The sequence below is a fragment of the Muscardinus avellanarius genome (assembly GCF_963383645.1).
Source record: "Muscardinus avellanarius genome assembly, chromosome: 8".
NCBI classification, from domain to species: Eukaryota; Metazoa; Chordata; class Mammalia; order Rodentia; family Gliridae; genus Muscardinus; species Muscardinus avellanarius.
This window is the reverse complement of record NC_137794.1, coordinates 108,929,892-108,955,753: the sequence shown is the minus strand read 5'-3', so window position 1 is coordinate 108,955,753 and position 25,862 is coordinate 108,929,892. Positions and strand designations below refer to the sequence as shown.

The 25,862-nt window shown below is 46.7% G+C and overlaps 1 protein-coding gene across 2 annotated transcripts in view; it reads right to left on the bottom strand.

Moving 5' to 3' along the window:
- Window positions 1–25,862, bottom strand: part of ZDHHC14 (zDHHC palmitoyltransferase 14) — a gene marked incomplete at both ends in the record, with an annotated part of 280,239 nt that overhangs the window by 59,847 nt on the left and 194,530 nt on the right. For both annotated transcript variants that reach the window (XM_080700038.1, XM_080700039.1), the window contains one exon: window positions 13,842–14,000. In XM_080700038.1, the coding sequence (XP_080556164.1) occupies window positions 13,842–14,000 (159 nt within the window). The remainder of the gene's footprint in view (window positions 1–13,841; window positions 14,001–25,862) is intronic.

Sequence of the window (25,862 nt, the reverse complement as noted above, 5' to 3'; positions counted from 1 at the left end):
TTCTCGTGACAGCTCTGCTCCCATTGGACATTTATAACCGGCGCTCCGGTTTTGAAGTGGCAGAGGAAGGGCTGGCTTTGCCTGGAGGGAGAACTCTGGCCCCTATGACAATGACAGCCACAGGGTCACTTAGTGGAAATGAACAAGCCGGCATGCAGGCTCTGGACACTCAGGGCGAGAGCTCAGTTGACACTTGTCTGAAGGGCTGGCTCTGTCTTGGCACCACAACAGACCCAGAGCCCGGGTTCTGCATGCGCGGGGTCTAGACTCAGCTCTGGGAGCGTCCCCTGCCTTCCGGGCTGTGGCCAGCTTAGCCCTGCCTTTCCTCATCCAGAGTGTAGCCCTCGCTCCATTCCCGCCTCCAGGGTCCGTCCTGAGACTGGGGGCTCATCAAAGCCTCATGGGGGCTGTCTGCGGCCACTCAAGGTTCAGATTCTTGACTCAGGGGTCAGGTCGGGTCCACTGCCCAGCTGTCTGTGTCTAACAATATCTACATCAGGCAGGATTGTCCCTGGGCCTCCATGACGCCAACTAAGGGCTCAGCAGGAATGTCTGAAGCCACCTCCATTGATCTGTGACCACCCACCTGGCTCCACTTTCCTGTGCTGTTCCAGGTCTCCAGGGACTTGCTAATGAGCTGGGCCAAAAGGTCTGGAGGAGGGGATCCTCATCCCGCCCGAGCTGCCTTGGGCTTTTCTACCCAAGCTGGCCCAGGGTCCGGCCTTCATACTCAGCTACTCCCCAGAAGGACCGGCCTCCCTCTAGGGCCTGTCTCTGAGCTCTCTCTGGGCCTGTCTACCTCCTGTGGCTCCAGGAGAAGGAAGACATGCTGCTGCTGAGGGCAGGGCCAAGATAAACTTCTCTTTTGTGGTAACCATAACATTTTTTTTTTTTTTTTGGTACTGGAGATTGAACCCAGGTGCATTTTACCTCTGAGCTATACCTCCAGCCCTTTTTAGTCATTAAAATAAAGCCATTAGTTTTTGTTATTGGGGACCGAACTCAGTGGAGTTCTCTACCTTTGAGCTACATCCGAGCCCTATTTTATTTTTTATTTTGAAACAAGGTTTCAATAAAGCTTGAGGCTGCTTCAAAACTGTAACCCTCCTGTCTCAACCTCCCAATAACTGGGATTATAAGCATGTGCAACCACACCCAGTTCCTTAATGCTTTTTAAGACCTTTAAACAGGATCTAAACATCCTACCTTTGACAAAGCAATCTTAACGATCTTTATGAGGTTGCCTTAGAAACTGTGAATTCCTGGGCAGTGCTGGTGATGGGGAGGCCTTCTGGGCAAGGTGAAGGACTCCGAGTGTCCCTTCAGGGCTGGCTGGCACCCGAACAGCTCTGGGGGAGCCTCCTGCCATGGCCAGAGGCAGCTGCTCTGTGCCGGCTGGCATTTCTTGGCCCCTCCAAGGCCCCTGATCTCCAGGCCCAGGGCCACTGCACCCTCTCACTCCTCCTCCAGCTCGGCCTCCGCCCTCCCGTCTTCCTTTCTTTCACCCCAACTTTCCAGCACGTATTCCCCCCTTTCCTTTCTTCCCCTTTATGTATCTGACCTCGCGGGCTCTGTCTGGGTGGCTGTGGCCTGGCGCACGTCCCGCTCTGTCCTGGCTCCGTGAGCTGATCTTGCTGTCCTGGGTCCCCATGTTTATTTTAATCTGCTGCAGATCAAGTTCTTGACCACGGGACAGAAAGTTCCAGGTAGTTAAACTGAATTCTGTAATTTATGTCGGGTCACAAAGTCACAATGTGTTTAAAAGATGGGAACTCTACTTCCTTCTCTCCCTCCTTCCCTCCCTCCCTCCCTTCCTTCCATCTCTGTCAGTCTATCTCTCTTTCTTTCATACTAGGGGCTAAACCTAAGGACATTCTACCTCTAGCCTCATCTCTAGCCCTTGTTATTTTTGTATTTGAAACAGGGTCTTGCTCAGTTACCAAGGACTGGCCTTGAACCATCTCAGCCTCCCAAGCACTGGGATTACAGTTTGTGTTGCTGTACCCAGTTCTACCTTTCTTTAAAAGCATTTGTTTTTAACACTGAGAAAGAACCATGCTCTCAGGAGACAGAGGGAACAAACTCCTTTGTCCCAACCCCATAACTCAACAAGGACTGTATCCTGAAGTTTACGAATATTTATGGGCATCATAAATATTTCTGGAGTCCATCTATGCCATCCATCCTTCACCACTGCCTTGGTCTGGACCTCTGTCACCTGTCCAGGCCCTAACACATCTCCTTGGCTCCATCGTGCTGCTGTGTAGGTCATTCTGCAAAGGACAGAGAGGACGCCTTCTGACACACACACGGTAGGTCATCTGTCGTCCTTGGCCCCCATGGTAAGGTGAACACTGCCCAGCACGGTTTGTAAGGCACCTGTGGTCTGTAGTCAGCCAGGCCTCCAGCCCCACCCTGCCTGTCTGCTCCTATCCCCAGGCTCTCTGTCCTCGTCCTCCAGCTGCCCAGCATGAGGCCTTTCTACTCAGCCCCCTCCCTTTGCCTGGCTAAGTGGGACTCCCCCTTAGGGTCTCAGATTGGAGGCTCCTTCCTCCGGGATAAGTGTCTCTTGTAAGGGCTCTCAGGTCACTTACCTCCTGTACACAAGGTTTGCTAATCTACCTGTGCTATCTACACGACGGTCAGAGCCACCACTGTCACCCAGTGCTCACCTAGCAGGAAGACCGAGACACAATCAATGACCAGTCAATACTTCTTAACTAGGTGAATGAATGAAGTACTCAGCAGCCCCGTGGACCCCGACGCTCTCTGCCTCCTCAGCACAGAGCTCCAGCCATCCTGGACATGCCCCGCGGCGCCTGCCCAGCCTACGGCAAAGTGCTGTGACCCAAAATGCCAAGGACACTTGCCCCCAAATCATTGCTGAAAACGAACCCCCACATCAGCAAGTACTAAGCAGTGGTTTTCCAGGCACGAAGCTCTCAGTAGAAAACCCCCTACTTTCATAAGTGGCACACCACTCTACTTAGAAAATCGTAAATTTCATTCATCACAGCCAAGAATACATTCGGCAATCCCATTCCATTTCTGCCAACTTCCGGTGAAAAGGTATGATGTGAGCCATCATAAACCCACAAGAAATCTGGAAACAATCCTTGCTTCAAGTTTAAGACAATAAGTATTCTATGATCCCTTGTGGGAAGCTGTGAGTCTCTTTACACTGGGAGCCCTTCTCTTTCCCCCTAATTCTCAGTGGCATAGAGGGATTGAGACAGGAACAGCGGGGAAAGAGAACGAAGTCTCTACAAGGTAAGAAGCCTGTGCTAAGGTGGGCTCTGTTTGCCCCAGGACAGACAGCAGGGCCGGCTGCTCCCCGGGGCTGCCTGCTGTGTCGTGCGCACCAGGCCGGCAGGCCCCATCCTGGAAGCGGCATGCTGCATACCTGTTTGGGTTGAGAGAGAAAAAGAGAAAGTAGAAGGAGCCTTATGTGATTTGTTTTCTTAAAGAAAAATGGAGTAATGTTGGTGCATGCTTGTAATCCCAGTTCTTGGGAGCTTAGACAGGAGGACCACAAGTTCAAAGCCAGCCTTGGAAACTTAGCAAGGCTCTCAACAACCTAGTAAGACCCGGTTTCCAAATAAGATAGAAAAAAATTGGGCTGGGGGTATAGCTTAGAGGTAGAATGCCCCTGGATTCAATCCCTAGTACCAAAAAAAAAAAAAAAAGGAATTCTTAAAATGTTATTATATATTACTTAGAAAAAAAGTCCACACAAACTCTGGGATGGGTAGAGAGATGTTACCCATATTGTGTGTGTGTATCTATGTGTGTGTGTGTGTGTGTGTGTGTGTGTGTGTGTGTGTGTTAGTACTGAGGATTGAACCTTGGGGCATTCCACCTCTGAACTACACCCCAGGCCCTTATCCTAGAATGTCTTAAATATGTAAAATACATGAGATGGCCACAGAGACAACTAATAAGGAAAAATATCAAAATAATTTTGACATTGTGATACAGTAGGATGCATGCTTACTTATTAATAGGCTATCATCACCCGTGGTTCATCAACTACATGCTTTTGAAGTTTATGGGTATGAATGTTATTCTGAGCTATCTGTAATAATTATCCCATTAAATGAACTATCTGTGGTTTCCAAGGGTGACAGACACTTTTAATGTGGTTTGCTGACTATATTCATAACTGGAGAAAATACTCAATTTCACTTAGATGTTAGTGGAAATGACAATGTAATGGTTTTCTCAAGGTCAAGGACCCCCTGAATTCCATCCATGGCCCCAAGTGTGGAGTTTCCCCTCTAAGAAAACCCCAGCAGCGAGGTCTTGGTCCCGGGCCAGGCCAGCCCCTAGAGGTGGGTCAGTCCCAGGAGAAAGCTGTACCCCTGCCCGGGGCCACCCGCTCTCAAGGCGATCAGGTAGATTTTTAACTTTTCCTCGCGTGTGGGCTCACCGCCTCCATTCAAGTTCCTGTGTTCCATTGAAGTTCTAGTATCTTCCACTCCGAGCATGCAAGTCACCTCATTAAATTCTACCTTTCAGCCCCAAAAGGCTCCGCGGAACCTGAAGGCTAGAGGGCCTCAGTTACACTGGAGCCAGGCTCCTCCTGTCATTTCAGGAGGGGAATGACATCTTTATCTGAACCTTCAAGTTTAAACTACTGAACACACGTCTGTGTTCTTGACTTCAAGACGCGGGGGCGTGGACGAGCAGGTTGGGCATCGTTACGACTTGGCACGGGCCCAGCTGGGCTGGAGCTGACACTGACCTCTACTCCTCCTGGAGTCTTTAAAACCTTCTGAAGGCTGGTGACCATGGGCCACTCACTGTCCTGCCATCTCCCCTCCTAGCCCCATGTCTAGACATGCCTCACTACTAGGCTGGTGAAAAGTAGTTACTTTTCTGGTGTGTAGTACTAGGGATTAAACTAAGGGGAATTCTACCTCTGAGCTAAACCTCCATCCCTATTTTACTTTTTATTTATTTATTTATTTATTTATTTATTTATTTATTTAGGTGGTACTGGGTGTAGAACCCAGTGGTTTTCTACCTCCAGGTCACTCTCCCAGACCTATTTTCTATTTTATTTGGAAACAGGGTCTCACTAAGTTGCTGAGAGCCTCACTAAGGAGCTGAGGCTGGCTTCGAACCCATGCGATCCTCCTGTCTCAGCCTCCCAAGCGCGGGGATTACAAGCGTGCGCCACCACGCCTGGCTTACTTTTTATTTTGAAAGAGGGCTTTGTAAGTTATTGCATGTTGGTGGTCTCAAACCTGTGATCCTCCTATCTCAGCCTCACAAGTGCCAGGATTACAGGCATGTGTTACCTTTTCTTTTCTTTTTCTTTCTTTCTGGATTTCTGGATTGAACCCAGAGGCATTCTACCTCCGAGCTACACCCTAGCCCTATTTTTTAGTCTTTATTTTGAAACAGGGCCTCACTAAGTAGCTGAGGCTGGCTGCGAACTGTGACTCTCCTGTTGCAGCCTCATAAGTACTGAGATACAAGAGTGCACCACCGTGCCCAGCTATGTGTTACCGTTTCTCGCAGGTTACATTCTTACTTGCCCGCAGCTGGTTGGCCATGGTCAGGCCTGACTGGGAGTCTCTGCTCTGAGTGGTCTGTGAGCTCGTGCAGGGGTGGGGAGAATGCCTTTCTAGCTCCAGCCATGCTCTGGCTACAGACAAGTTTCTAATTCTCTGGACCTTGCCTCAGAATTAAACAACCAGTATTCAGACTGGTTAGGAAGAGCAAATAGCAAATGCAAAACTATCTCCGAAGTAAAAAGCTCTATCTTAAATATAGGATGGTATCATAAAAATGAAAGCACTGTTAGAAATTATTTCATGGGCTTCTTTCACTAGTTATTCGGAAAAAATTGTAATTAGTGTTCCACAGGTATGTTAGTGGATTTTAAATTAAAGAGTCTTCTTCCTCTTCACAAATACAATCTTTTCATTTCAGTAAGTTCTTTATTTAAAATTATTTTCAACCATTAAAAAAAGAAAATAAGACAACTTATTCTAACAAACCAAATTATTTTTATAGCTCTTTTTAAAAAATGTACAAACATGCATTAAGCTTTCAAAACTAAAGTATACAGGTTATTGTTCATTATCAAAGTTTCTAGCTTTAATGGCTTAGTTCTGCCCAACTCCTACAAGCAGTGGGTGGAATTTCATGAAATATTTATTGCTAGACGCCCAACAGAGAGCAGCTGGATCTGGCAGACCCCCACAGATATCTTGAGAAGCTTTATGGCTGGTAAAATGTTTTTTAGCCCAACTCCCAAGTCCATTGCTGGAGGCCAGTCTTGGTTCTAGGTGACTCAAGTCAACAACCGATCTTTAGGCACCTGCTACAAGGTGCTGTATAGGTCCAAAGAACCACTCCTTAGACAGCAACTGGCCTTCAGCCTCCACATCTCCCCTCGAGTACAGACTATTATTTAATGAATAATCAATTCTCTCCCAAAGTTGGGGTATTCTTCCATGCCCCACTCATGTTCACATTGGCCCTGTGCCTGCTTGGCCTAAGAAGAGGTCATAACAGATACCGCATGTCTCAGCTTCCCACGATGTGGTCTCATGATCCCTGTGAGGAGAACAGGCCCGGGGGGCTTCTGTCCCTTTGGTTTGGCTTTGGAGTAAAAATCAGAGACCTGAACCTGGACCAATGCAGAAGCCAGCTCCAGAGCTGTCCCAGGTGACCCACGAGCATCCCAGAAAGATAAACGCTGAGAATTTTGAGGATGCTTGTTATACAGCATGACTGCTCAACAGCTAGCTAATATAGCTCATCAACACTTATGCTCAGACCCCAGATTGTCCTCTGGAGGTGGCCTTTCACCCTTCTTGACTCCTTGCCTGGATACGAGGCTCTGTGGCCGAGTCCGGTCCCCCCTTCTAGGTGGACATCCACCTTTCAGGGTAGCTGCTGCCTAAGGACTTTCAACTTTGTCTTCCATTTCTCCCTTTTATGGGAGTGGGTCTAGAATGTCCACACTACGATCAAACTAGTTACCTCGAGAGCTACAAACTTGTTATATGATTCCTTATGATGTCAGTTAACATGCAAGGAGGATGGGGAGGCCCGGGGGAAGAGCGAGAGGTGGCCAGTGGCCCAGGAAAGGCACCAGCAGGAAGTCACAGGAAATGAGAACCGGCAGGAATAGAAAGAGGAAACCAGGAGCACTTCAAGTGTAACTGAGGCACAGGTGACGAGATTTCCAGGATAGAGACATCAGCTTAGGCCAAATGAGTCAGGAGAGTTCCTTGAGATGCATCTGTCCATCAGCCAATATCACCAAACCACTGCCAATCTCGGCTCCTTCTGAGGACTTGAGCTGCTGAGGAGGAACCGGAGGAAGGCCGGTGCTCCAGGACCACCGCCAGGGCTTTAGCACACTGCTAGGGCTGGGAAAACTTGGCTCTGAGCTTCTGACATGGAGGAAACAAACCTTCCAGAAATAAACAGCAGCCAGAATTCTCCCAGTGACACGCCTTCTCTGAAGTTACTGGTCATTTTGCAAGAGTCAGGAAACCTCCTGGGTCTACAGATAGATCCTCGGTGCAAAAGGAAAACCTCCAGGTCTGTTTCCCCCTAAAGGGTCTCTTGATTTTATTTATTCCTATTGAAGTTGGGGGGAGAACAGAAGTATCCACTGGTCTGAGGCTGCAGGAACTGTGTACAGGAGTCAATATAGGGACAGAGTACAAACAGGAATGGGCCCGACATTGCTTGGAGTCTGATACAGTTTTAAGTTTAGTTGCAGGGCCTGCTGCCTAAACCAAGGAGAAACTGAGAGGCGAACTTGAAGGGGCCGGGAGACCTCAGTGGCAGGAGCCAGTCCACAGGGTGGGGTGCTGCTGCCAGCTCAGAGGAAGCCCCCCAGGGGAGAAAGAGCAAGCTGCTCCCGAGGACCTCAGGACACAAGCCTGAGGGGCTGAACGCCTCGGCTTCCCCCAGGCCTCTGATCTCCCAGGCTCCCGTTCTCCTTTCTGTCCCCTGCACCTGTCCACGTGGGGCCTCCTGCTCTTCCGCAACCCAGTGGCTCCCACGCAGGCTTTGCGACTTGGAGCGTGGACTGGGACCACCAACACAGCACCTGGCCGCTCCCGTATTTTCTACACTGTTTATTAATCTCTGTCTTCCCTCAGCAGCCCAGGAGACCCTGCTTAACAAGAACGGTGCACTGCAATGATCACTTTAGAGATCTGGAAAGGATGGAAGTGAGCCAAGAGGGAACCACTCAAGGACACACGCACATGCACGCACACAGGTACACGCACGTGCACACTCGTGCACACACATGAGCCCTGAAGTCACTTTCTGTAACTCATCTGGGGGTGACACACTGGGCTAACTGTCCTTGTTTCCTTGCATGGCTCTATTTTCAAGATGTCGTTAATAATTATTCCTTATTTGTCTAACTGAATGTCATAGTTATTTTATCTTGTCCCCTGGATTACATTTATAAATAAATTTGTAAAGAGTATGCATCGTGATTTCTACTGAGATTCTCAACTGGCATATGGTAAAATATTTTAATGTATTTATTTGGTGACTGATAAACCTACTAAACTTAAAAAACGAACTCTAATGTGTGGGGGAACTGCTGTTACTGGTGTTCTTAAAACGTGTCTACAAAAAGCAATAGCTTTGCTTTTTCTCTTTTGGTTTAATGTTCATATTTATTTTTCTTTTCTTATTGCAGTTTGGAAAAGATAATGTGAAAAACTGGTTGTGATGGTGGACATCCTAATCTACCTTCATGTAAACTTCTCCACCATTTTACTGTACAGAAAATGCGCCTTTTCTTTCTTTTAAAGTCATGTTAAAAGAATACTTTTTTGGACTTTTACTGCATAGCAATAGTTTTGTGTAGCAACTTACCACAAATGCAGGGGTTTTAAACAACACAGATTTATCCTGTCTGGATTTCCCTGGGTGAGGAGTCCAGCCTACCATACTGGCTTCTCCCAAGGTCCTGCAGGCTGCGGTCCAGGCACAGGTCTCAGCTGCAGTGAAGGTCTCTTCCCAGCTCCTTGCTGCCAACAGGTACCTTTCACTTTCTTCTGACCTTTCCACCTTGGTCCTCCACCTTTGGGCCAGCAAGGATCTAAATCCTTCCTCTGCCCTGCATCTCTCAGTGTTAGCCCCTCAAGGGCCCTTGTGATAACCCAGGCTAACCCCACTCTCTAAGATCAGTTGATTAGTAACCTCTAATGGTATCTGCAAAGTCCCTATTGCCAAACAAGTAAACCAGAGGTTGGTGGTCATGGGGACCAAGACTCTGCCCACCACACCTCCCATTTTGGTTTACTGAGTTCCAATTAAAAACAGATATCCCAGTTCATCCAATCCTTTTCTTTTTCTTTTCTTTTTTTCTTTTTTGCGGTAATGGGGATGGAACCCAGGGGCATTCTACCTCTGAGCTACACCCCCAGCCCTATTTTTTACTCTTTATTTTGAAACAGGTTCTCACTGAGTTGCAAAGGCCCTCACTAAGAAGCTGAGGCTGTCTGTGAACCATGATCCTTCTGTCTCAGCCTCCCGAATGCTGGGATTACAAGTGTGTGCCACCACGCCCGGCTCCACTTTTAACATCTATTATCACGCTTACATGCTTCTTATCTGTCTACCTGCTAACATACTAATTAATGATTTTTCTAGCATTAAAAATACTTGCATTCCTAGAATCTATGACTAGATTAAATTTGCTTTGTCTTCATGTTAGTATTTTACATACTTTTATAAGAGACACTTTTTTGTATGCTATTTTTAATTAGGTTTTGTCAGAAATGAAAACAAAAACTGTCCAACTGTTTTCAAGATCTGAAACACTATCTTCATAATGTAGAAAGTAAAACCATCTGAGCCCAGCACCTCGCCTGAATAGTTCTTAACAGACTTTTCAGTTTCTCATGGCTAGGAATCTATACACGTTTTTTACTCACAGTTTGGCCAGTTTCCTGTAAAACCATGTTTCACTGAGTTCTCAAGTCAACTGACATAGTTACAAAACGTACAAAGTAATATACTTATTTCCCATTAATTAAGAACATCTCACTGGATTTGTCTCATTTGAACGTGTTATTCCCACGTCCTTGCTATTTTCTCTCTCTCATTCTTACCAGAGGTCTCTCTCTTGGACCTCTACTTTCCAAGGAATTACCTGGTAGCATATTTACCATTTGGCCTGGTTTTGCCGTTTTCTCAAGTTTATTTTGCTTCCCTTTCTATGTGCTTGAGATAGACGCTTTATTTGCTTCTAAGCGCAGCTTTGTCTTTTTTTGTTTTGTACTAGACTTTTTAAAACTTCTAACTTCATTGCCCATTCACCATCCAAATAAAGTTCCTGTTTGGGGAAACTCCCCAAATAAGTAGGAGGCAGCTCCCCCCCCCACACACACAGAGGGGACAGGGAGGTAGGGACGCCCTGGCCTCACTGGCTGCTCAGGTGGGAAAGTGAGAGGGCCCAGCGGCCACCCACACCTCTGAATCCGGAGCCCACGGCGCCGGTGGACAGGGCTGAGTTTTTAGTTGATGTTGCAGCAGAGAGAGCTCAGTGGTGGCCCCACCAGTGTCCTGCTGTGGCAGTTACCTCGAGCCAACATCTTGCGGTGGGTGTGACTGCCTGAGCTCTGCCCAGCTACTCCTTCCTGTTGATTCGACCAGCGCATAGATAATCTCCCAATTCATTTCTTTTCAGCTCAAGCTAGTTCTTGTGTTTAAAATTTAGAATTCAGAAGCCGGGCGTGGTGGCGCACGCTTGTAATCCCAGCGCTGGGGAGGCTGAGACAGGAGGATCACACAGGTTCAAAGCCAGCCTCAGCTACTCAGTGAGGCTCTCAGCAACTTAGTGAGACCCTGTTTCCAAATAAAATAGAAAATAGGTCTGGAAGTGTAGCCTGGAGGTAGGAAGCTCCTGGGTTCCACCCCCAGTACCACACACACAAAAATAAATAAATAAAAATAAATAAATAAATAAAATTTAGAATTCGAAATGGTATAGTTTTCTTTGGTCTTCTTCTCCTTCTCCTTCTCCTTCTTCTTCTTCTTCTTTTTTCCAGTACTGGGGATGGAACCTGGGGCATTCTACCCTCCAACTACACCTCCAGCCCTATTTTTTATTCTTTATTTTGAAACAGGGTCTTACTGAGTTGCAAGGGCCTCGCTAAGTAGCTGAGTCTGGCCGCGAACCGCGATCCTCCTGTCTCAGCCTCCCAAGTACTGGGGTTACAAGTGTGCACCACCACACCCAGCACTGGCATTGTTCTTAACTACTGTTGTTTTCTACACGTTCCACAACTAGTGTTGAAGTGTTTGTTGCCCAAGAGTCCATGAAAAGTTTTCTTTTTTCCAAAAAGTTGGTCTGCTGTATTTGTACTTTCACATCTTTGAGGTTGATTTCTAGTTTTATTGTGTCAGCAGATGATGTGCTCAGTGTAATATCTGCCTTTAGGAAGGTAGAAACTTTATGATTAATTTTTGTAAATTTCTATGAACTGCTGAAAAAGGGAGTATACTTTGTAGAAACAAAGTTCAACATGTATTTATTTGTTATATGCTAGCATCTTCGACCTCCTTATACCTTGTTGACCTGAGCCATCAATAAGGGGTAGGCCATTGTTTCTCAGTAGCGCTATGTTTATATCAAACTATCCTTGCATTTTCTGACAATTTTGGCTTTATGTATTTTGGTGTAATATTATTTGGCACATAAACATTAATGACATTTTTAATTATATTCTTTATCAACATAAAATTAGTCTCTTTGACCTGTGTAATATGATCAACACAATGCTTTCTGTTTTAAGTTCACCTTGGTATATTCTTAATAATGATCTCTGGGGATCTTCATGGTGACACCTCTAATCTTTAACTTTCCTAGCACAGTGCCTGACACATAGATGCTCATTAAAGTTGGTGAAATATAAAGATACTAGAATGCCGGGCGTGGTGGCGCACGCTTGTAATTCCCACGCTTGGGAGGCTGAGACAGGAGGATTGAACAGGTTCGAAGCTAGCCTCAGCTACTCAGTGAGGCTTCCAGCAACTTAGTGAGACCCTGTTTCCAAATAAAATATAAAAAAGGTCTGGGAGTATGGCCCGGAGGTAGAAAGCCTCTGGGTTCCACTCCCAGTACCACCTAAATAAATAAATAAATAAATAAATAAATAAATAAATAAAAAGATACTAGAATCTAGGAGGCACAGGAAAGCCCTGTATGTTTAGGTTCCAAGTGGGATACAGATGCCAGTGCCCTCTAGTCCCCTAAAATGCTAACACTTTCTTCTGGGAAATTATTAGCTCACTCCCCAAACCCAAATAGTTAAGAAGAAATTTCAGAATGCTACTCCATGCCAGAAGGCGGCTGCAGTGCTGAGTGTCCACCTTTTCTAACCTCCTAATGCCGGGAAAGCTGGTGCAGGAGCAAGGACTGGTTGTGGGGTAAAGTACAAAGCACATGCACGCAGAGCTGGCTGGCAGAGCCTAGTGGTGTGCCTGGCTCTTAGAGCGTAGAGAACCAGGGCTGCACCCTGGTCCTGTCATTGAACATCCCTTGAACTTGGATGAGGTATCCAAACACTCCTACTTCCACTTCTATAAAGTAGGGTGATCCTAGTGTTACCCTGTTAAGTTTCTTTTAAGGATTAAGTAAGATAGTACCCACCAGAGCATCCGGAGCAGATTTGGCACACACTGAGGGTCAGCAAGTACATGTCACTCATTACTACCGTGTTCTCATCATGATGTGGAATGCCGCCCTTGATGCCCCCAAATAACAAATTCAAACAAGACTCATCCTCACAGAGTCATAGGAACCACCCCATTTCTGGTAGGAGGAAGTAGGAGTGTTCGGATACCTTGTCCAAGTTCAAGGGATGTTCAATGACAGGACCAGGGTTCAGCCCAGGTTCTCTATGCCCTAAGAGCCAGGTCACAGCCACTAGGCTCTGCCAGCCAGCTCTGTCTGCACCAACATCTCCCCACACAAGCTCCTTCCTCAGTTCTCAACTAGCAATTCACAGCCCCTAAGACTTGGCTCTCATTTCAAACTTATTTCACAAAGAAAAACCCTCTTCTGAGCCACCTGGGAAACTGCATTTTTCTTCTTTCCTCTCCTTATGCAAAACACCATTTTTCTACTGTGTCTGGGAGGTGCCAGCCCAAAGCTGTTCATTACAAGGGAAGGAAAGCCACGCATATCTAACCTTGGCTTTCAGTGTACTTTTCTCTGCTGCAAAAAGAAGAATTCCTTCAGTAGAAACTTTCTAGCTAAAAATAAACTAGTGGCAAACTCCACAATTAAACTTCTCTGTGGGAGACATCAGCTTTCTTAAAAGCAGGAGGCTCAATCTAAAGGCACCAGTGCCTTGCAATTAACTAGAAAACCAAAGTGATGCAGGTTAGAATAACTGTGTGAACTGTGTGGGCATTTTGGCTTTTTGATATTTTGTAATTTTTTTTTTTTTTTGTCTTAGGGACTGAATCCAGGGGAATTCTGCCTCTGAGCTATACACTCAGCAGCCTATTTATTTACTTATTTATTTAATTTTTGAAACACGGCATCATTAAGTTCCTAAGGGTCTTGTTAAACTGCTGAAACTGGCCTCAAATCTGTGCTCCTCCTGTCTCAGCTTCCCAAGTACTGGGATTACAGGCATATGCCACCATGCCTGGTCAGATCCTGGATTTTTTTCTGGGTCTTTCAGAATCAGGCATGAATGTAAAATAAATAAATAAAATAAATAAATAAAACATAAAGAATTGTCTCCTGTTGGCAACAGGCAAATGCGTCGAACATTAGCACGATTACAGGATGAAAGGTGTCCCCTGCGCCCCAGGCGCCCACTCACCTACGCAGTTATCACACAGGCTGCAATGGGAGGCGCGAGGTGGCCGGAAAATCTTGCAGGTGAAACAATACTTAAGTTTCACTGTCTGGCCATTGATGATGACCTCTTTGGTTCTGGGAGGCGGGCGGTACCCCCCTGAACTGGTGCCGTTGGCGATATCTGTGGAGGGAAGCAGAGAGAGCGCGCCCCTTCAGATCCTCACCTCAGCTCTGTGGCTACTGACACCACACAGTAACCTTAGCAAGGCGCCCTGGCTGCTCCCAGGGTGCCCCCTCTCAGCACACCTGCGGCTGGGAACCACGTGACAGAGCTCTGGCCAATGGCCTGCGAACACTCATGGCCCCGCCCAGTGGGAGGACCTCCCCACCGGCCCCACCCACTCTCCTCCAGGGCTGGCCCACTTTCTGCCCTAATTAAGATAGTGTCTTAATTCATTTTCCTTCTCAGATGGTGTGCTCCAATTCCAGCCCAGTGTCTCGGCACTGTGCCACTGGCCTCCCCAAAAGTACTAGATGAGCCGGGCGTGGTGGGGCACGCCTGCAATCCCAGTACTTGGGAGACTGAGACAGGAGGATTGCAGGTTTGAGCCCAGTTTCAGCAAGGTAAGGAGACTCAGAGACCTAGAGAGCCTCTGTTTCAAAAACAAAAAGTAAAAAGGCCTAAGGGTGTAGCACGGAGATAAAATGCCCTTGAGTTCAATCCTTAGTACCCCCATAATAATTCAATGTATATTTAAAAATCATTTCTACTTTCTATCATCAAGCCAGCATGGTATTATTATTTTTTAGAGCCAGCTCCCAAACTGTTGAAGAAAATGCAAATATACCTTTTTTTTAAGCTTTATTTTATCTTCTCCCTGATGTCACATTAGAATCAGCTGAGGAGCTTTTAACCACTTCAACACATGGACTGCAGGCTGGGGACTTGAACATGCAGCAGGTTGAGAAACTCCCCATGGGAAGATGAAACATCCGTTTTATTACCACCAAGACTCCACAGAGCCCCGGGAGGCCTCAGAGGAGGAGCTGGAGCGGCTCACTGCAGCCTGGCAGAGGGGATGAGCAAAGCATCCCAGGCCCTCTGGGTAACATGAAAGTAGCAGCTCATTTTTAATTCACACGCGCTTACAGGACACCCAGTGGCTGACGGTAGCAATGTAAGTCTGGTTGCTTTCCCCGGGCTGGGACTCAGTTCCACCGTCCATGCAGGGCCTACGAGAGGAGCTTCCAGAACTGCTGGCCTCTTGGTCTTGCCCTCTGGATTCTGATTTCAATGGGGTGGGGGTACAGTCTGGCATCAAGATCTTTGAATGCTCACCAGATATACCAAAGTTGAGAACCTGTCCGGGAGCCCCGGGGTCCCAAGTGTGGGCCACACAGCCTCCATTTCACTTAGAAGCTCATCTGAGATACAGGTTCTTGGTCCGTCCCAGTTACTGAGTCGGAATCTGCGTTTTACTGAGATTCACCAGTGACTCAGGCACTTTACAGTTTTAGATCCTGAGCCAGCGTACTTAGAAACACTCCCCAAATCCACACATCACCCATATATGCCTTTTTACCAGGTATACCCAAGTCCACTCACTTGTCTGCTAAAGAGCTGAACTCAGAATACCCCCGCGCTTAGAGGAAGGGCCAAGTCAAAACTGGCCCAGGCTCTCCACGCTCCTGGTATCTGGACTGCTGCTCTCATTCACAGACGCCCCACAGCTCACTGTCATGATTCAGCTGTGGCCCTCCCCCCACGCACCCTATCTTCTTTAAGAGCCTGTGGGAGCCAGGCGTGAGTGCACATATGCCTGTATCCCGGGACAGGAAGATCACAAGTTCAAGACCAGCTCCAGCAACTTAATGAGACCTCATTTCAAAATAAGCAATATAAAGGGCTGGGGATAGAGCTTAGAAGTAGAATTCTTCTGGGTTCGATCCCCAGTTTAAAAAAAAAAAAGAAAGAAAAAAAGAAAAAAAGAGGCCGATAATCTGTCCTTGCCCTTTAGCCTACAGCCTTGGTATTTGTGAAAATATCTATCCCAGGGATAAAGAGAACATTTTAATCTGCTACTGGCCATTTATTATTCATGGAAATTTAAAGTCTCATTTGCATGTTGCAAATGGAAGAACAGTTCAGAAATGCAGTGGATAGGAGGGAATGGAGACGCGGAGGCCCCACCCTTCACTTGACCTCTTCCTGGAGAGCAGCCTCCAGCCTTGCACCATTACACAGTGCAGGGCTGTCCCAAGGGCTCAGGTGGCCTTGCTGGGTACCCTCTGCCTGGCACCCTGGTGGCTAGCTTATCAAAAGTGCTAAATTCAGCAGCACCCGGAGCAGTGCCTAGCTCCCAGAGCATCGTGTTGGGAAGAGAAGAGCTTTCCAGAAGTCTGTTCCATACTAGGGAGCAAGCAGAAATGGCCCAGCTGTGTGCTTCCTTAGGCTTCAGGGTAAGAGGAACCGGCTTTGCACACACCAGTGAGAAGGGCAGGTCTCCACGTGTACCACCGAGGCTGAAATCAGTAATAATCTGGTACCTGGGTCAGCTGGACATCCATTTAGCTCTTATAAACATGGGCAGAAAGCCTGGCAGGGCAGATAGAAGTTTAAAAAGATACCAGTGGCAAAAAACATTTGTTTAATCAGAAAAGTTTAAAGCTGAATTGTAAATGCAAGTGTCTTAAAATGTTGAAATGACAAACTGAACAGCTAGAACTACTTAAGAAGCCTAGTTCTGAGTAGCACTGACTTCAAAAGGCAAGTCCTCACTAGCGTTCCTTACCATGGACGCTGTTGATCTTGTAGTTCCAAAGTGCACTTTTTGAAAGATGAAGCCTTTGATACAAAGAGAGCTGAAAACTAGAATTTGACAAAGTAAACAGAAGCTTGAGAATTCAGCCCCAACCTCTAACCCTTTGACTAGATACTTGAAGGCTTTTTACATAAAAGAAATGGAGGGATCAAAAGGCCTGAATTCAGGTGTCCAGGTACATCATTAAATGGTAGAAGGACCAGAGAACTGAAAGAGTAGCAGGTGTGTACAAAGAAATGACTGACTGTAGTCAAGACATGGGTACCAATACAAATGGCGACTCATCTATGAAGAAACGGTCAACTTCCTCAGCATCATGGACATGCAAATCAAAACTCCACTGAGATCCCATCTCTCCCCAGTTAGAATACATATAGTAAGTGGGGCATAGTGGTGCACACCTGTAATCCTAGTACTTGGGAGGCTGAGACCGGAGGATCTGAGGCAGGTCTAAGGCCAGCCTCAGCAATTCAGAGAGATCTCTAGCAACTTAGCAAGACACAGTTTCAAAATAAAATAAAAAACTAAGACATCTAGGATAGAAGTGTAGCTTGGAGGTAGAATGCCCCTGGGTTCAATCTCCAGTACAAAATAAATCAACATGTACAAATAACAATCAATTCTGGCGAGGATGGGGGATAAAGGAACTCTTAAACACTGTTGGCAGGGTTATAAATTAGTACCAATACATGTAGATCAGTATGGAGGCTCCTCACGAGACCTGAAATGGAACCACCATATGACCAGCTATACCACTGCTCTGTGTCTCTCCAAAAAGAATTAAAGTAAGAATACTCCAGTGGTACACGCATACTTATGCTTACTGCTGCACAAGTCACAATAGCCAAGTTATAGAACTAACCAAGGTATCTATGGACAGATGCCTAGATAAAGAAAATGTGATATGTAAACATAATGGAGTTGTACTCAGCCATAAAAGGGATGAAACTATATCATTTGCAGAAAAACAGATGGTGCTGGGGAACACTGGGCTAAGTGAGATAAACCAGACTCAGAAAATGGAGCTTTGCATGTTCTCGTTCACAGGTGGAAGGTAGGGAGAACAGAGGGAAGAAAAGGGACTTCACGAAAATAGGAGCACAACCAGTCGAGTAGGTGGAAGGGGATCGGTTGAGGGAGGACGGAAGGGAAAGGAGAGGTAGAGGAACGGAAACCGACCACATAATGCCATGTGTGCACACGAGTATATCGGTGTGGATCTCGTTATCACACCGTGCACTCAAACAAAACAATCAACAAAAAACCCACTGGTGCAAACGGGTTGTGTGGGACCTACTGGGGCCTGGGAGAGCTCCTGCCAGCCCTGCTACCCCCCCCCCTCCTCTTCTTCCTCCTCCTCCTCCTTCTTTTCTTCTTCTTTTGCAGTACTGGGGATTGAACCCAGGGGCATTCTACCTCCAAGCTATACCCCCAGTCCTACTTCATTTTTATATTGACACAAGGACTCACTAAGTTGCTGAGGCTGGCTTCAAGCCTGAGATCCTCCTTCTTAGCCTCCCAGCTTCTGGGATTACAAGCGTGCACCAGCTCACCCGCCTGGCTCTGCTAGCCCTGCTGATCAGATTCCTGCTGTTCACAGCCCTCACAGTCAGCCTTTAAAATGCAAGTCTGGCCAAGAACGTCTGGGTCCCTCCCAGGCACACAGATCCTGTGTCTGGCTGTTCTTCCTGTAGCCTGGTCTCGACCATGCCCTGGGCCTCCCTGCGCTTCTGAGGGGCCGAGCTGTTCACTTCCAGCATTTGCACGAAGCGTTCTCTGTACTGTGGTTCACCTTTCTCAGTGTTGTTTGTATTGCAGCTCCCTTTCTACCCTCTGCAGGGATAATCCTACCTTTACGGTCCAGTTCAAGCTTCCCTTATGATAACAGCTGGCAAGCAAAGTTGCTTATTTCCTCCCTTGGGCTCTCATTGTCCTTAATTCATGTGTTTATCCAGCCAATCGATCTATGCTGTGCTACTAGAAGGTGCCAGCCCTGGTGGCCAGGGCTTCAAGTACTAACCCGAGGACAAGCTTTTCCTCTACCTTCAGACGGAGGCCCAGGCGGATCACAAAGCCCTTCTCTCCCCCATGGAGGCCACCAGCGGCTGTGGCCCGAGGGGCCTGGCCCAAAGGGCGAAGCTGATTGTTCCTGCGCTAATGCTTCTTAGGGCTGTTCTTTGTTGTTTAAACACAGCTATTGAAAAAGAACCATCAGAGTCTATAATAGCTAATGGTTCAAAAACACTAGAATTTTAGAGAGAGAGAAAAAAAACCTCTAGCAGTTTCATATAAGTTCATATCAGCCAGTATTTCTCAAGGACATTTTAACATATAAGACATATAAGCGTAAGATGAAAGAAAACTTAAAGCTTTGCGTTGATAATGATGTCACCTCCCCCAACTCTGAAACCATGAGCCAAAAGAAACCTTTCCTCTTTTTAAGTTGCTTGTCTCCGTTTTTTTGTCACAGCAACAGAAAATTGACTAACACAACCCATTTGTCTCTCATCTTATTTATTACTGCTCCAAATTGTTATAGAGTAACGGGGCTGTGCTTTTTTTTTTTTTTTAATGTAAAGGGAAAAATCCCAACTTCTGCAAAAAGTAGATTGCGATTCTTTCCTTCACAAAAGGTTTCAGAGGAGCTTCGCTCCCTGGTGCATTTAAGTTTCATAGACCATTAGCCAGCTGACAGAGCGTCTGCCAGAGTGGTAGGAACCTCTGCTAATAGGAGTTTAGTCAGAATGAAGATAAAGCACCGAGTGAGTGGGACTCCCATCTACTGCGTTTCTGGCCTGCAGCTGTCCGATGCCAACACACAGCTGGTGGCCCCGGCAAAGCCTCCGTGTTCCCAAGGCTCTTGTCATTGGTGCCCTGCAGCAGTCAGGACAGAAACGACCCGACGTTGGCCTGGTTGATCTGTCACAAAGGAAGATGGTAATTTAAGAGCCATTTATCAGGATCTCTTGGTTTACAGTCTGTAAACTTACAGGCCCATAGCAAAATATTAAAAATAATTAAATACGTGAGTCAAGTCAACTCCTACTTTTTTAACTGTTAGGGGAAAGTAGAGAAAATTCTGGTCTGTTTATCCATTTCAGTTACGTTTCCACTCAAGAGAGCAAAATCCGATTTAAAAAAAAATAATATATTAGACTGCAGAAGCTTGGTCTGTACAGTGCTTATGTAAAAATTTGCACACGAGGGCTCATTGAAGGGCCACGGCCCTTGGTCCCCTTCCTTCAGTTAGGAGCTTTATGCTGCTATTTTGTCCTGGATGCCTGTCTTTGAGGATGAAGAGTGATCTCTGAGCAGGACTCACGGGGCAGTTTCTAACCTGAGCCCAGGCAGGCACACAGGAGCCTCTGGCCCATCAAGAAGAGCAAAGGGGGGACCCTGCAAAGTCAAGAAGCAAGAAAGAGCCAGGGGTGAAAAGCCAGGTGTGAGCAGTCCCTGGCAGCTGGAGCGCGCCCTCTGCTGCGTGGAAGGACCGTGGCCCAGAGTGCCTTTCCACCTCACTCACACCTGGACTGTGGAGATGTTCTGGGGCCACATGTACCTGGCCCTTGACTTCCAGGAATGACAGTCCGGTGGAGAAGGCACATTGATGGGAGAACCACACGACCAAGTATTGTTACACATTGTGTGAGTTGGAGTTGGAGAAGGAGGGAAACCTGTCGGTGTGGGGACTCTTCCAGAAGAAGTGGCATTTGAGCCAGGATCAGGTTGATGACTGAAGGGGGTTGTGCATGCATCTGTGTGTACAAACACGCATGTGTGCTGGGGGCTGCAAGCAAGGGGAAGGATTTTATTCAGAGGAAGCAGCTTGTGTACTGGCCCTAGCACAGGAGGGAGATGATATATTTGAGAACTGGGTGGAGGTCAGTGTGACTAAAATACAGAGTGAGCGAGGAGCATCAGAGAAGGAAGACAGTCTGGGGCATCCAGAGCCTTGACTGGGAGCCATGACTGGGAGCCATGCTGGCCTTCCCCCTGAGTGCAAAAGGAAGCTGTGTTGCTGATTTTATGTACCAGTGTGGCTAAGCTGTGTGCCTCGTTATTTGGCCAGCCACAGTCTAGATGCTGCCATAAGGATTTTTTTTAACTTCTTTAAGATGTGCTTAACATTTAAATCGGTAGATTTTACAGAAAGCAGATTACTTTGCATAATATAATGGGCCTCAAGCAATCTGCTGAAGATCTGAAGAGCAAATACCAAGGTTCCCAAAATGAAGGAATTCCCAAGAGTGCAGTGGGGAGACCCCGCCTGGACATCCAGCCCTGGGGAGGTTGGACCCCAGATGGCAGCACCAACTCTCATAGAAGCTTTCAGCCTGCTGGCTGGCCCTAAACATTCTAGGCTTGACGTTCTTCACAATCTCAGGAGTCGGTTCTTAAAATACCTTTTCCTCTAACATATACAAGCAGGCTAGCAAATGTCTGTCTATCTATCTATTGATCGATTTATCTTTTGTTTCTCTGGGAAGCACTGACACTTGGCAGAAGCCAAGGAGCGTTCTGTGCTGTGCAGTGATGGAGGTTATTAAATAATATCATATTTACCGCAGTATCAAAGACAGATTGGATGGGGAAGGGAGAACGGATCTCTGGCCAATAAGGAAAGGCTTGGAATATAAATCTGAGATCACCTTGGCTTGAAAGAGGGTGGTGGCGAGAAGTAGATGCGTTCCGGAAAGCTCAAAATGGAAAGCGATACCTCGTGGAGGAATGAATGGGAGACACTCGAACCAGGGTGAGGCTGGGTTTGGGAGGACGCAGGGAGCCGGAGGAGTCCAGACTGTTCCTGTGACGGTGCAGTGTGTGTGTGTGTGTGTGTGTGTGTGTGTGTGTGTGTGGTAGGCGATCATGTGCTTGGGACTGAGGAGAGGAAGATCATCAGGGCCTGGGCTGGAGATCTACATTCAGCCAGGACCCTACTGAAAGCCCCAGGGGAGAGGGTGCCCAGCAGGAGGAGCCTGGCCAAGGCCTGTGGCTTGAGGTAGTTCTGCATTTAGAAGCAAGGCGTGACAGAGAGGTGCAGGAGAGTTTCATTGTTGCTGAGTCATGGACCTAGACCCAAACACCCGAGTCTGGGTGATTGACAAAGAGCAGAAGTTTATTTGGTCCATGGCTCTGAAGACGGGCGTCAAGAGCGTGCCCCGCCTCTTGTGAGGGCCTTTGCACTGGATCTTGACGTGGAGAGGGTTGTCACATGGTTGGTTGGGAGCAGTGTGCCATCTGGGTCTCTCCCCGTTATAAAACTACTCAGGTCATCGTGGAGTCCCAGCCTCGTGGCCTCATCTAATCCTAATGACCTCCCAAGGTCATACCTCTAAATAACCATGATCAAGGATTTGGAAATTAATTTTCCAATACATGAACTCTTGGGGGACACACTCAGAATACAACAGTCTTTTAGTCTGGGTCAAGTAGATTGGGGGAAATCTGGATCCTGGGATCCTCCAGGAGGCAGGTGTGAGCTTTAGACGGGAAGGTGCTAGGAACCCCAAGAAGCCGCTAGCTTTCTTAAATAGCTGGCTCTCCCCAGACGCTTGGGCCCAGAGCTCACAGCACCCATGGATCTACTCTGATTTCTGCAGTCCGTCTGCATGGGCTGACTGGTGTGAAGGGAGGTGGGACCTGCTGGAGACATTCTCAGGATAAAGGGACAGTGGCTGAGACAGAGGAGTAGATGCTGGGCTGGATGGAGAGTTCTGGGTGCAAAGCTCTGTCAGAACTGGCAACATTAGGGGCACTGCTAAGCACCCAGAGAGCACGGGACAGCCCCCACCCCAAAGACATTTCTAGCCCCTAATATCAATAGTGCTGAGGTTGAAAATTCCTGACCTAGGGCTGTGCTACTCAAAGTGTGGCCCAGGGACCAGCAGTTTTTGCATCACCAGGAATCCTGAAATGAATATTCTGGGTGCCCCTCCCAGGGCTCTCAAGCCAGGACCAGCATTTGCATCTTCAAAGACAGAGCTATAGGGGATTCAGAAACCATAGAAGTCGGAGCAACACTGCTGTGGGCGCAGACATATTCTAGCAAGCAGGAGACTTGCTGCAAGTCAGACAACTGGTAAAAAGCTTGGTGCAGTCTGCACTGTTTCTCCTCAGTACTCTGACAAGCACTGGGTTTGAAGGTCTACTTACCTGGGAACTTTTTTTTTGGTGGTACCGGGGATGGAACCCAGGGGCATTCTATCTCCGAGCTACACCCCCAGCCCTATTTTTTTATTCTTTATTTTGAAACAGGGTCTCACTGAGTTGCAGAGAGCCTCACTAAGTAGCTGAGACTGTTGAGAACCATGATCCTTCCATCTCAGCCTCCCAAATGCTGGGATTACAAGCATGTGTCACCACGCCCGGCTCTCACCTGGGAACTTTAAAAAGTATAGATTCCTCATGGTTGAAGATACTTGTCTGGGGTAAGGACTAAGAATCTGGGTTTTATAAATGCTGCCTGTGTATGCCTAATGGAGACAGGCAGGCATCCATGGTGAATGTTATACTTGCGGCACTAAACCTAAGGCTCAGTGTCATTGGCTGGGGAATCCACCTGGTCGGCTGAGAACGGAGAGGTCAGTGAGAAAGAGGTGGCATGTACAGATACTGATGTTACACAAAGAGCTGAGAGATCGGAAAGTCTGCCCAGATAAACAGCCACGCCCAATTTTTAAACTGTTCACGTATGTTGTTCTGTATTAGCAGTGTGACTTTTCATTCAGAGAAAATTTTACCAAGAACCTCAATATACCAAGTAGATGGGAGTGGAGTGGCTTGGTTCACACGACAGGCCCCGCACACGCATTAGTTCACTGTCTCCACGGTGCACAGTCTGAGAATCCTGTGGCAGACAGCAGCTGTGGCGAGTGGGATGCCAGTGGTAGGTAAGAACAGCCCTATTAAACTGACCTTCATGCCAGGAGCGCTCTCGTGCATGTATGTGAGTTCAGAGGATGTTAACAAGGTGGCCAGGCATGGAAAGCTTAATGTGACAACCTAGTGACGCGCCTCAGAAATATTTCCATGATCATAAAACCCAAACATTCCTGAAAATAGTTCTGGTAGCATAAGTTTCAGAAAATGGAACACAGAATGCCATCAATGTGATTTCTTTATAATCTGATGGAAAAAAAAAAAACAACCCAGGCCTGTTCCTCTACTTTCACACTATGACAATTTAGGCTCCTGTAGTTGAAGACACTGTAATTCACCAAAGACCTCCAGCTGTCAGACACCATGATGTGCACAGCCATCAAAAGCTCTTTTTTCCGGGCCTGCTCAGATCCTGTAGGGCAATGTATATATAGCATTAATTACTGCAATTAAAGACAGAAGGAAACGAAAGTGCTTCGTAGCTGTGACCTTTTTAGTTTAGCTAACTGAGTTAATCTAATATATGCTTATAGCAAAATGAAAATGAATGTCTATCTTGTTTTTTGCCGCACTGCTTTTTCCACTTGGATGCGAAGCCTTGCCCTTGAATGTAAAAGAAAGAAAAGCTGCTTTGTCCTGGCACAGTAATAATTTCCCGCCAACGCTGTCAAAGTTCTCTGAGCATACACACAAAATCGCTGCATAAATGAAAATCAGTTATTCTCCTGAAGGCCAGAACTTGAACCATTTGCGTGTGTTTCTACTCCAGGGGGCACGGATTCTGCACTGTCAGAAACTGCTAACTATTGTGCAGTGGCGGAGATTGATGGGTGTTGTGAGTGTTTGCATTCGTGGAAAACAGGAAGATAAGAAGGGTGAAGTGTAGATACTCAAAGCCAAGCCGTGGCAGGGCTGCACACCAGCGTCCTCACCCGGAAAATCTGACATGCTTTTATTGAGGTTTGAGGGGCATTACAATAAGTATCAGCAAGGGCCTGAATGCATGAATTCGCTTATGTGTCATTGTGCACAGTACTATTATAACATTTTATCTTTAGTACAGAGAACAGAGACCTAAAGATACCACTAGGACCTAGCAGGGGATGGTCTTTAGAAATATATTATCGTGTGTGTGTGTGTGTGTGTGTGTGTGTGTGTGTGTGTGTGTGTTACTAGGGATTGAACCCAGATGCTCTGCCTCCAGGCTACACCTCCAACACTATTTTATTTTTATTTTGAAACAGGGTCTCAATATGTCGTATGCTAAGTTGTTGATGCTGGCCTTGGACCTGGGATCCTCTTGTTTTAGCCTCTCAAGTACTGAGGTTACAGGTGTGAGCTACCCTGCCAAGCTTATGCACATTATGCTTTAAGGATTCAGTACTTCAGAGGCTGATGCCATACTTCAAAGGCTGAGATAGGAGGAATGCAGGTTCCAGGCCAGCCTCAGCAATTCAAAGGCCGTCACCAACTTAGTGAGACCTTGTTTCTAAATAAAAAAGTAAAAATAGAGCTTGGGGTGTAGCTCAGATGTACAACACCCCTGGGTTGGTCCAATCCCCAGTACAAGAAAGAAAGAAAGAAAGAAAGAAAGAAAGAAAGAAAGAAAGAATCGAATTCTACCATCTATTGAGTACTATGCCATTGATTGAGGCCCCAATGTGATAGAGGGAAATTTTGACAAACATAGCAAACTGATTCTAAACTTTACCTGGAAGAATAAATGGGTGAGAATATTGACAAAGGAAAATAATGAGGGAAGAAACTGGCCCAGGAATTGGAATAAACCGAGTAGAACATCTCCCAATATACAACCTTAGATACAACTTCTCTAAGATGTGGTACTTGATAAATACTGCACTTCACATCAGTGAGGAAAGCGGGGATTATTCAATAAGTGAAATTGGAATAAACACAATCATTTAGGAGGGAGGGATCTAGAATTAGAGCCATACCTCTCAAATATATGCCAATGAATCAAATGTAAAAAATAAAAACATATAAAAAATAGAAAAAGGTACATAAACTTTTCAGAAAGGGTAGGGTGGCTGAGGCCCTTTCTAAATGAATTTGACATGTCAGCCTGCAGGAGGTAAGGATGGGTGGTGGCCTTTAGTCCCAGGACCTGAGTAGCTAAGACAGGAGGATCCAGGTTTCGCAGGTTTGAAGCCAGCCTCAGCAACTTAGTGAGGCTCACATCGACTTAGCAAGACCCTGTTTCCAAATAAAAAAATAAAACAGGGGTGGGGAAGTGTAGTTTGAAAGTAGAATGCCCCTGAGTTCAATCCCCAGAACCCCCCAAAATAAACAAATAAAAAAGAAAAGATCGGTGGTTCTGACTA